The sequence below is a fragment of the Corvus brachyrhynchos genome, unplaced genomic scaffold (assembly GCF_000691975.1).
Source record: "Corvus brachyrhynchos isolate BGI_N302 unplaced genomic scaffold, ASM69197v1 scaffold194, whole genome shotgun sequence".
In the NCBI taxonomy this organism is placed as follows: Eukaryota; Metazoa; Chordata; class Aves; order Passeriformes; family Corvidae; genus Corvus; species Corvus brachyrhynchos.
The window spans coordinates 4,685,050-4,697,766 of record NW_008237890.1 but is presented as its reverse complement, the minus strand read 5'-3'; the positions used below and the strand labels follow the sequence as shown (position 1 = coordinate 4,697,766).

The window sequence follows — 12,717 nt, the reverse complement described above, 5'->3', positions numbered from 1 at the left end:
AAGGCAGTAACATTCAAGATGGCAGCATCTTTGTGACTACAACTGTTTGAGATCTGCCTGATATTTCATTTTGGAATTACGAAGGTTTGCACAGTATTAACCTTTGTAGGTACAGAATGGAAAACCTCCTAACTGTATTGTGTAATTCTTTTGTATGGAATAAAGGAAAAAAAATTACTCTATAGTTTTTAATGACATTAAAGCAATATTACTGCTTTATGGTTTTACTGTATTACCTTTACATAAATTTACTGCCTTTTTCTGTTATGATAGCTATACTGTCTATTATTATTCCCCAGCTGCTCTACCAGGCTGCCTCCTTCTTACTCTTAACTCCCAGGTCAACAGATTTATGCACCTTTACTGTGTGCCTGATTTCTGTTCCAGGGTCTTGTTGACAGGTTTTCTCTTCCCTGTTTAAATGTTGGCACGTGACCTTTATGTCTGCGTCATCTAGAACTGGCATGTTTTTCTAGACCAGCACTGTGGTGGCTATCTAGCTGAAGTGATGAATTCTGCTCACCCATAACAGGAGAGACAGAGACAGAAACTCAGTGACCCTAATAGTTCAGATACTGAAATATGGATGTCTTTTTAGTTTCTGTTAAATGGATATGTACAAGAAGGATCAGAAAACCCATGTGATCAGTACTGAACTAAACCACAGACAGGATATAGAAGGGAAAAAGGAACAGACCTTAAGTCTATCATTCTGTTCTGTGTGCTGCCAGAAGCTGGACTAAATTTTAGCAGTGACCATCAGCATCCATTCAGATGCTATTACTGGATGTAAAATAAGACCTCTCAGACTGAACCTGTTTCTGTCAGATACACCTGGAGCCTGGGACATTTCTGTTCTGACAGAGGATACCAACTGTGCTGCCACTGCAATAGGCATGATGAATGCCTAGTTGTAAATTCACTGTCCTGAGCCTTAACACTTTCAGGCTGCTGTAAAATCTTTTCTTTCTCTGTCAGTTATATAATATACTGTGAAGTACATTCACTTACAGAACTGGCAGCTACTCTGGAACAGGTGTGGGCTAATAGCATTTTCAAGTCCAGTTTTTCTGCTGAAATGATAATTGCTGAGCTGCAGTATGCCTAGACACTCTCTTCTGTTGACTTTGCCAAACTTCATGAAACAAACATACTCCAGTATTGTCGATGTGGATGGTCTGTGAGAGGCAGATGCTGAAAAGTACAGATCTTCATTAAGGCCTCTCACTGCACCCTACCTGTCCCCCCAGTAGCAGAGGGGCTATTGTCATATGGACAGTTTTTAGGCTTGATGGGATTGCTGGGGAAGTAGAAATCCGTTACTGGTATATCTGAAACATTAATTCATTCACACCATGTGGATGCTGTTGCACTTACTCACTGAACATAGGTCGTGTAGTCCATCCCCCAGTCAGAGCATTTCATACCAGCAGGACAATCATCTTCTCCCTTTTCATTCCCTTCTTCGTAAGTACAGAATTGGCAAGAATAAACTATACAGTCATTATGAGGAAATCTGCTTGGCAACAACCAGTCAGATTTCAAACAAAGCAAGTCTGTTTGGTACAGTTGTGCTTAGTCTGCAAGTGGTGTCAGAAACTCTTTCTGTGCAAACCGTTTTTGATTGCCAGCATTCTAGTGTGGGGACTTGCTTCCTGTGTAACCACTGACATCTTTGGCTAGCAATGGGCCTGTGGTGGTAGAGTAGGGAACAATGCAACTGGTGTACCCACCCAGAAGCTGAGCACATTGGGTGTGCAAGATATTCATGTCCTGTAGAAGCAATGAACCATGAACAGTAAGAAGCAGTGATGTTTCTACTGTGTGCTGTGCTGGAGTTACAGTTCAGCATCTAACCTTCCTGTGTAAATTAAACAAATTGTATCTGAAATGAGCTCTATATTAAATATGGAATTAGTGATGAAATTAATTTAGTATAAGGTATAGATCAAAACTTAATAGCAGAACACAATCATTAAACTGTAATAGTGCAGACAAGGTTAAGTTGAAAGAAACTTAAGATTCTTGGAGGCATGGATATGCACAGTTAAGGCATTCATGTCATATGAATTGCTCTGTAGCTATTCTTGAAAGCATTAATTTCAGTGATTGCTGAAGCTGCCTAGAGATGTGTGCAAGGGACAAGAGCATGAGCCTTTTGAAAAAGGCAAAGCAACTCTTGTGCTAGTATGGCAGAACAGGTAATACACATTTTTGTAGTTTATGCTCTTGTGCCTGTTCTTGCAGTTTAACACCTACCAAGATTAATTCCACAGCTCCTGGAAAAACAGCTGGTTTTGAACAGTTGAGACAATAAGTGTTGCAGCCCTGTGATCTGAATTTTGGTGGAGTCCAGCAGGTTAAGGTTTGTTGGTGTTTAACATTACTATTTACCAGTATTTCAAGTACTGCAAAAATTTTTGGAAAGAAAGATAAATCTAAGATTTATCAAACTTTAACAAGACTTCCTGATTCTCCATAAGGTAAACTTGCTTGACCATCATTACATAATTTTCCAGAAATGAAGCCAATAGTTTTTGTTTTCATCTTAGTAATACAAAGCTAAGGCCCCTTTTTCCCAGGAATAATAGACATGCTTATTAAAAAATTCCAGATTCTTGGTCTTTATATTTTCAGAGATTTATACTTTTGCCACAAAACCAAGACAGATAAAGTTTAATGTCCAGAATAAATTTGCATATGTGATCTTTGTGTACATTTTAAGAAGTAGGGTTATACTCTCCTAGAATTAAGTGGTAGATCGACAAACCATAAGAATTACCAGAGGGTTTTCATAGGCCTTCATAGATTAGCATTTTTTTTTTCTCCGCTTTGATATATTTTTCAAAAAGTCATAAAATGTCTGGCTGAATGCATAATGGAAAGAATGTATCTGATATCCTCCATCATGTTTTTCTGGAACAAGGCAGTGGCTAATAAGAGAAAAGCAAAGCAGCACATTATGAAGTGCAGGTGAAGTGTTCTGCCATGTGTGCTAGCACTTTGGAAAATTCAGGTTTGTTGCACATTTGACTGATCTGTGCCTGTCATTGTGTAACTGTCACTGATTATAACAGTAGATCATTTTTTAAAAGGTCTTTAAGAAAAATATGCATGTATTCTGCTGTTATCCCGCCTCATGTGTGTTCAACAGATACCAAGGTGCTTGGAAAAAATGTGCTCTCTGGTAAAAATGAAAACTTTGTAACTTGTATACTAAAATATGGCTCTTACTGAGAGAATGTTCTTGAGGCTGTACTGCTTGATAAGGCGATGAATAGGCCAAGTAACCTACCACATAGTAATTTCTCCGAGTACATTTACCACCACTGTAATTGTGGTATCACTGTTTAGGGTATCATTAGCACAGGGCTATTCATAAGTCATTTGGAGGTCCAGGAAGCCAAAGAGCAAAGGAGGTGACTTCCTACAATGAGAGGAGAACAGCTGATTGGCAAAAACTGTCCTCAGAGGAACTTTTGACATGAATTGTTCTGATGAAGAGGGGAGCAGCTGAGGTGGCCTCTGTATACAGGATTAGTGCTTTCTCCTTAGAAACTAGCATATGTGAAACACACTTCTATCAGAAGGGGCACATGGCTCTTTTCATCCTCCTTCCCCAGTTGCTTTCCCTGAGCTCTACTTGCCTCTAATTTTGTTACCCTGAATTTTAACACTTCTGCTAGCATGTACTTTACATTACTCTTGGGGAAGTTTTATTTGGATAATTTGGAAATAGAAGTATTTAGGTTCTTTCTAATTCAGAAGCCTCTGAAATAGGGAGAAATTTAAAATCCTAATTTAGGAACTCTAGGACTTTGAAGGAGATACTCCTCTTAAAATCTCGTCGTAACAATTAGTCTTCTTACTTATAATATTCAAGTTTTTAGAGAACTGGATGGAAAAAATTGGTTTCACCCGTTAATTAAACACTGTCTGATGTACTTTCCAAGATGATCATGCATTTATGTTGAAGGCCTTCTTGTTACTTGCTTTACCACTCCTCTATTCCCTGTCATTTCTTGTAGTGCAATTTCAAATTGTATATTCCTTAACTGGAGTGTGTGTTCTTACATTCTCAGACAGCATGATTTTTTAAATTACACTGCTTGAAAAGTAGAAGCAAACTTTTAAGGTAAACAAACAAAAACATACCAAAAAGCATTTTAGAAGAGTGCAGTTCTTCTACTCTTCTACTGAGAGTAACAATTTTAAAGATTATTGTTACTCTTTACTTCAGACCTCCTCTAGCTGCTTGTAGTCCACAAGCAGTCTTTGGCCTCAATCACTACTGGGTGACAAGATAGCTGCAGTACAGACACTTTAAAACCCTGTGAAGACAGAGATGTGGGGTTTTGTTGGTGGTTTGGTGTAAGTAGTAGAAGTATGATTTATGGGTAAATTATCACTTTGTCCATTTCAGAAAGTTTGAAAATTTTCTGCAAAAAAAAAAATTACAGACAACCTGTCTTGTGCAACAGTTGTGTACACCTATTAATTGCATTGTGTTGAAGTGACAAAACCAAAATTTATCTAGAAAAGAGTATTTTGCACTTAAGCTAGGAGAAGGTATTGAGAAGGATGTATTTGTGTTACTGATTTTTATTTCCAGTTCCTTTTTTTCACGTAGTTATATGAAACAAATTAATTGGGAAGCTAAATCAAATAGTACACAGAATCTTGCTTGCTTTCTCAAGACATATTTTCTTGACAAGAATTTTTCAAGAATTTTCAAGAATTTTTCTCTCATTTTTATATGTAACAGATGTTTGTTTTCCTCAAAAACCCCATAACTAGCCTACTTATTCATTTATTCATAGGAAAAGGCATAAATTTACCTAGGAAAAAAAGTCTCTTTTATCAACCCCGGATCGTTTCTCATGTATGATTGCTGGAGGTACAGAGCTATTATAAAGAGAATGCTTTTTTTCAGTCTGTTTAAAAAAGGTGGCACTGTCAGGATGCTCATGTGTATATTAGTAGAAGACTAACCCTGGAATTTGCATTTCTCTCACTCATATTCCATTTTAGTTTTAAGAAATTACTCCTCTATGTTTTTCACATCAAGAGTTAAATGATGATAAAACCTAGTTTTTCTCTTTATACTGTAAGATTCTTCCATTGGTTATGTTTGACCTACAAGACACTACTATAGAACATATGGCATGCTGTTTTTTAAACAATGGCTTTTCTGATTATTTTCATATTTGTTTGTATCTAGTGAGTTTTTTAATTGCACCAGATACTGCTAAGAAGTATTCAGTTTGTTGACTGTTTTTTTAAAAGTGGTACCTTTTGCATATATGAGATTTTCTTCTCTCAAGATCTGTGGTGTTCTTTATTTTGTTGGCTGTCACCTGTCTGAAGCAATCAGCCACTTCTTTCTCTTCCTCTGTACAAAAGGAAAATCCGGTCTTCCCATGGATGGTGGAAGGTAACAGGATAATCAGTTCAACAGTGATCCTCTGATGTCATTGTGGGAGCCCTGTAAAAGCGGATTATCTGTGACCCAGATAAAATAATTAGAAATTACTTGGACACTTACAAATAACTGATCTACTAATCTCATTTCCAAAGTTAAAAAAGGCCTGTCTCTCAACGTAACGCTACCAGATGTTTCAGTTAAACAGCATCCTTTGCAGACACTAATCTGAATCCTCGTTTTAAAGGATTACCTTTGATTGTTTTTATCTCAAACACTAAACAGTGTTTCATTTTTCCGTATGTTCTAACAAACTATTTCTGTGGAAGAAAAGAAATTTTCTTAATTCTTCCACTACAGTCCATTAAATATGATTTAATGTGATTTATGCTGGTATTGCAGAGAAAAACTTTTCATTGAAACTATTTAGTAATTAACTTGTTTCTCTGGGGCAGAACTATTTAATGGATAGGCTTTTATAAATTTAATAGATACCATGTGGCCTTTGTGCAAAGTAGTGGATGTATTATCATAAACTAAGTGGACAGTGACTTTATTAATTTAATTAATGCTACCAGGGTTTCCTGTTAATTAACTGTTTGAATGGTGTGCAGTGATATGCCAATATCCTGTTGCAACAATACTTTCTGGATGTGGAAAAGAGAAATTTCCCTTTATTTTCTTTAGGAAGGATAGAAGGGAAAATAGTGTTCAACAGCCTGTGTGGTGCACAATATGGTGCCTACCACATACATTTTTCCCCTTTGAAGCTTTTAAAAATATTGATACTTGCTTTTTATTGTTGCAGTGTTTCTCCTTTTCACCTTAAAACAGCAAGTGTATCTTACTAGGTAGTTTTTCAACCTTTTTACAAAGATTGAGTTTCAAAATAATGAAAATGTAGCTGCAGTTATTCCGTTAGTAAAATCAAGAGCTTTTTAATTCTTTGCATATTTTATAGTATTGATCCATTGCTGATTTAATATGCAGAGTGATCTAGTTGTAGTTCTGCTGAAATGCTTTTTGTCTTTAATGATAAGTATCTTGTAATTAAAAATATTTGTAATCATATCTTTAATCAGATAATCTATTAAATACTATTTTGATTAGTGAATACTAAGGGCTTTTCCTGTTTTTTCACACATGGCACGAGCATAATCAAGGAACTATTAATCCTCATAATTAAGTTTAGCATATTAAAAATTAGGATTGGTAGGGGAAATTAGGATTTCCAGGCAATTGTATTCTTTATGTGGCTATAATACAGTGTAAGATATAAAGTAATTGTAGAGGGAAAGCAAGGGGCTTATAAACTACAACCCCCAACAGTAACTGGAAATTACTAACAGAAAATAACTTAATGTTAACATTGTCCGTCTTCCTCTTCCTCGTTATTCTTATCCCTTCCCCTTTTCCTGTCTCTACCTTTAATCCACCTATAGGTAGATGGCCTATTAAAAGACTGTGGGAAGTCCTATAAATTAAATTGTCAGGAATTAGTAATGTCCTGGTCTTTGAACATGATTTTTGTTAACTGTGTAAATTCTTTTGTATCTTTACCTTATATTTCTCAAATACACTTGGAATTTGTTTAGCATTTTTAATGAATGTATTCTGATATCTTTAAATACATATTTACCGTAAAAATAAAATACTAGTTTGTTTAAAAAAGTCCCCTCTTTTAAAATGTAGGAATAAATAGAAATGTAAGAAACTCTATGTGGCAAAAGATCTCATCTCTTTTATTTAGGTCACTGCATGGTCTTAGGTAAATAGGAATACTTTTATTGAAATTAACAATTTACAATATTATAAGGAAAAAGTGCAAGCTAGAAAATGTAATCAGATTTTATACTGTGCAAGGAGTGTAAAATATCGTAAAATATCATGCCAAAATTATCCCCAGTTCATCACTCAAAAACGAAATCCTTTTACTAATCTATTTTTCTAATAGTGAAGGTAGTACTTTAAACCACTTGAAGATAAGTAACTGTAAAAATAATGTTTGAGTGTTCCATGAGCTGAGTACATTTTGTTTACATATTGCTTGTCAGATTTAGACATCAGACCATTAAAATGGCTTCTGTGTGAAGGAGATCAACGACTAGCTTTCTTAAGTATTTTTCCCTGGTATTTTTGTCTTAAGAAGGTAATTGTAGGTATCAATAAATATAACATGTTTTTTATGTCTCTTGTCATGCAGCTATCTGCACCAAACATACCATGGTTTTGAAATAGCCTGAAGTTACGAGACCTGCTTGTATTTCCTCCATTGTGGATGTATCCCTCATTTGTTATCAGAAGGTTTCTTTTCATTGAATCATTTTCCAATATCCGATAAATAAATTGGAAATCTATTTAACTGAATTAATCAGAGCATAGAGGAGTGCAGGACTATTCCCTAGACATAACATAGTGTAGCTTTATTTTTCATTTAGCACATGAATCCGATATAAGGATTTAAAGTTAGAACTAATAATTTTCAGGCTGAACATAATTATAATTGATAAAATTAATCATATATGAGAAGTCTAGATTAAAAAAAGAATGCTAAAAAGTGGCCAAAAGTAAACCCAAAATGTATTTAATGCCGAAAAAGAGAAAATTTCTCAAATATGATGTATTCTTTCTGAGTTTAGTATTTTATATTCTTGCGTTGCTAATCTGTCACTTGCATGCACACCATGGGAGGATGTTATACAAAAAGCAAAAAAACCCCTTTATATAAAGGATGTGTTGTCTTGAACTTTCAGATAAAAGCAAAGGCTGCAAATCCAGGAAGGCTTGCAAGTTTTCTTTTCTCTTTTTCTGTTTCATTATACTTTTCTGCTGATTCATCTACACTGAACATTTGAAAATACTGAAAGCATGGCGTAATGCTTACATTCTTCTACTGCAAGTATTTAATAGAGCTGTAATGATTGCATGTCATTTTAAGCAAACACAAAAGAAAAACTGAACCAGGGATTGTAGCTTCATGCTTTGGAGTTAGTCGTGTGAGTTACAAATTACAGTTTATCCTTTGGAAAACATGATTCAGTAAGCAAAAAATACCCTTTGCATTTTTTCATACTGAATTATTTCATGATAAAAACCCATCCTTTAGCACGGTCTGTTAAACAGTGCATGTGATCTTTTAAATTTTCTTTTTTTTTTTTGGCAATTGGTTATGCTAAATAAAAGTGTAGATGTGAAAGATACAGTTCTCTTCGGAGCTAATGTGGATGCATTCGTTTGCAAGTGAATCTGAAGCTGGTTTGCAGAACTCTTTCAGTGCTTTCACGTATGTGTCTTTCCATTCTTCTCCTTCCTCTTACAGCAGTCTTAGCTGTGGCAGTAGCTTACTTGGAGTAAGCAAAGTGCTCTTATGGACTTGTGGTATAAGCTCAAAGTGAAAAAAACCCACATTTCTTCTCCCCTCAGCAGAATCTGAACACTTTGCCCTTTTCCTATTCCTATACCTGTGTTTATTTCCTCTAATTTCTTTTGCCTATCTCACTAAGGTGTGATTTTTTTTCTCTAGTTGCTTTAAGATGCTTACGATTGGCTATGTATCTCTCAATAACCAGGTGCAGGAACAATTTTTATTTCCAATCTGGATGATGACTTTGGGAATCCAGATGATCCATCATGTCAAATTAATCAGTTGTGTGTTTGTCAATTTCATCTTGTATTCAATTCTAAATTTTAAGGGATTTTTAGAGTTAGAGATTACTAGGATTCCATAGGTATCTGATGTTTGCTCATAGCAAGTTATTTTAAACTTTTGGATGAGTGCCAGTGCTCCAAAAGGTTTTAACATTAGCATTAGCTTTGAGTCTGGAAAAAAAAATCTTAGCAGAGTTCTATTTGTATTAATAGTAATCCAAGCTGATAGTAGATGCAGACAGCCAAAGCCTCTTAGGCTGAACACATTAATTCTGATGTTGTAGCAAAATCTTGGTATACATCAAATGAATAATTAAGAGAGATGATATTCTGGTTGAAAGCCACTTGTAAGATGTCTTAATGAGCAGAACACCTTGTCATTCAGAAGAATAGTGGCTATTCTGGTCCTTTGTCTCCAAAGAAGAAATATTAGTGTCTGAGAAGGAAGCCTTAAATAACAGGTCAAAACTCAGCTGTGGTACTCTCCTTTTCCTTCATCTCCTGTCTCCAGAGGGGCTACTGACTTTCCTGGGGTGCTGTGAAGTTTCACTTTCATGTGAAAAGGTAAATTGGTTCAGTCTCAAATGAAAGTACATTTCAAATGAGTTTGGCAGCAATATTGGGGGAAGGAAGGTATGAGGGGCATTTTGTTTATTAAGTTCAGTCACCAGCACTTGTTAAGCAGCTAAACTTCAGAGCAATGTTTCTTTGCTAGTTTGCAGCTTCTCTAAAGTTTTTATAATTCTGAAAGTATCTGAGAAGCAAAGGACTTGCTGCTCAGTCCCAATTACTTCACTGTAAAGCAAAAGTAATCTAAAGTGTATGTTGGCATTTTAAGGGAAGGGGAGGGGGCAAGGAAGGAGGCAGAGAATGCAGGAGGGAAAAGAAAGGAAGGGAAAGAAGAGGGGGAGGAAGGGGTGAAGGGAGGGAGGGAAAAGAGAGGGATGGAGGGAGGAAGGAAGTTCCTGTTTTGATGCTTTAACTTCGTTAATTTAACAGGTTACAGTTTTGAAGGGAGCAGACCCTGATGAGAACCTTTCAGGTCTTGATAACATGCCATGACAACACTTAAAATGAAATACAATCTCCAATTTCTAACCTGTGATTTCCCCCCAGAAATCTCAAACACAGTATTTTAGGGAGCAGTACAAGTGTATTAGTGAATAAGCAATGTGCAGAAACGTAGCAGAAAGCCATATGTAAGGTATTTGGGGATGTTAGTTCTGCACCCAAAGCTGGTTGAAAAGCCCCTTTTTTGAAATGGTAGCGTAAATCTTCCATAGCTATAACTCAATTTAGAGTCTGGACTAGCATGTTATTGTTTTTAAAAAGACCATTTGCCACTATTGCTTTCAAACATGCCAATATTATTTTGTACTATTGGATAGATAGGTTTGAGTTGACCAGAGAATTATTCCTAGAACGGAGATATTTTTGCAGTAAAAAAGGAGCTATAGCATCTCATGAAAATGCTGTTTCCACCTTGCTGAAATACCATAGAAGTAATCTCATGTTCATTTAGTCCTTTTTATTCAAAAAGCTATGTATGAATTTCTGTGGTTGGCAAAGGTGGTGTTTTTTCTGACAAAAGCTGAACAAAAAGCCAGTCCAAGGAAGCAAGGTACACCTTTGCTCTGCACTCAGGTCCTGCCCTAACAAGGAGAATGACTTGCATCTTGTACTGCTTTCCTGACACTTGTAGCAGGAGACGGAAGACAGGCCTGTAAGGTGAGAGGAGCAGCAGTTTATCTGTGGGAGTCAAAACAACAAGCAGTATTTACAGTTTGCTGCCTCCAGTCCTTTCCTCCCTCACTGCTGAGTCGGTGTTAAAACCCACCTGACGATGGGGCCTGCGTGGTTTACGTAACCTGCTCTGGGCATGCCTTCTCTACACAAACTTCTGGGCAAGAACTTGTGCATCCTGATGGGTTAGTGTGAGAAAAGGGGCCTTCTCCCCTTTGACATAGTGCATCTGGAATCCAGCTGGATAGGTTGTGGACAGAATTAAGATTTTTACCATTTAGTGTGTGGTAAGGGATCCTGTTCCAAAACTCATCAGAGCTGGGAAGTAGAATAGAAGGACAAAAACTGGCAAGGAAGTTGGAGCCACCCATGTCTGGTGGAGCAGGGAGTTAGCTTCCTGTACATTATTTCCCACTCATATTTCACCCTTCCCCCTTAAAACTGTGTGGAAGATGGGGCGGAGTCCCAGCAGTGCCTGCACTGAATTGCATGCACTGATGGCAGGAACAATCAAGGAGCACAGTATGGTTTTTAGTGCTAGGTGGTGTTTCCAGATGACAATGCAGTTGCAGCCTAATTAAACCACAGTCCTTTCGTCTGTATGTGGTTGGGACAACTCAGATAAGCTCTTGGTCTTACTCAAATGCCGCTGTGATTTGACAGGTGCATTGTGTGCATGCCTGAATCAACGAAAAGTAAAGGGAAATATCAAACTGCCAATGGAAAGGAGTTGAAACCATGAGGAATATTTCAATTAATAGTGCTTTGAACTTCACAAGTGATTTGGGGATGTAATGAACTATAAACGTGTATTGAAACCCCCTACGTGATACTCACAAAAAAAGGGAAGCTTTTTGGTGAAATACATAGTGAAAAGTGAGAAAAAAAGTACTATTGGTAGTTTTAGAGGTTTTGTTTGGGGATGATCTAAGCTAAAATTGGTCTGTTACTTTTCTCAACGTCTTATAATTAAAGTATGACTTTAAGTTGCTGTTAGCTGCAGGATTGCCTTAACTCTGCACATTATTTAGCTTTTATATTTTAAGAGAACAATTTTTATATTTGGTATTTAACTGTAGAACTATAGAAATTTATGTATATTTCCAGTTGTGCTTTTTGCATTATAATACTCATGAAGATAATGGTTTTAAAACTTCTGACTATTTTTCCTGCTTTTGAAAATACTTCATCTGTTAACGGTTGCATTTTACTAACTTTTCCTGTGGTTGTCTCAGTGGAATACTGCACGTCTGGAATGAGTGCTTGTGGAAAGTATGGCAAGAGTGAACCTTATACACATTGCTTCTAAATGTCCCATGAATTAATTGTAATATCTGAATTCATTTCAGCTGTAATAATGCTGTAAGTTTTTGTTGGCATTCTTTGGTATTGTAGTCAAACTACACAGTATAGTTTCATACTGTGCTTGTAAAAATCACTTAACAGACTGAGTTAAAATTTATGTGTGTAATCTCACATTAATTTAAAACTAATATGGCATATGTGTAATATGCAACCTTTGGAACTAATGTCAAAGCAGTGTACACTAATAATTCATTCCCTGCTTTATTTACTTGCTTTCCTAATGACATTTTAAAAGTTAGGAATATAAATAAATACTTTTTAATGGTGGTTTTTTTTTCTTCAACAGGACACAACAAGCATAGAAAAAATGTCAAACTGTTGTGAAGATATGTAAGTTCTGTAAAATTCCTATACTGCTGAAATGCTAAGGGAGTAGCTGGTTTTTTTAAACTGGCTGAGACAGTAAAGGAGCTAAAGGCACTTTGTTAAGATGATTTTGCATGGTGCTGTGCTCTGTACTTCCTATCTCTAGCAGCACTTCACTAATCTTTTAATATTGGTTGTACACAAAGTAGCCTCATGTTGTTCCCTTTCTTTCC

General features: G+C 36.2%; 1 protein-coding gene across 7 annotated transcripts in view; it reads left to right on the top strand.

Annotated features, from left to right (window-relative positions):
- The window catches only part of ZDHHC21 (zinc finger DHHC-type containing 21), a 37,161-nt gene that overhangs the window by 22,279 nt on the left and 2,165 nt on the right, over nucleotides 1–12,717 (top strand). For 6 of the 7 annotated variants that reach the window (XM_008632563.2, XM_017732881.1, XM_017732879.1 and 3 more), the window contains one exon: nucleotides 12,465–12,508. In XM_008632563.2, the coding sequence (XP_008630785.1) occupies nucleotides 12,465–12,508 (44 nt within the window). Of the gene's footprint in view, nucleotides 1–5,403; nucleotides 6,113–12,464; nucleotides 12,509–12,717 lie in introns of those variants that run through there. The other variant, XM_017732883.1, reaches the window with a different exon arrangement.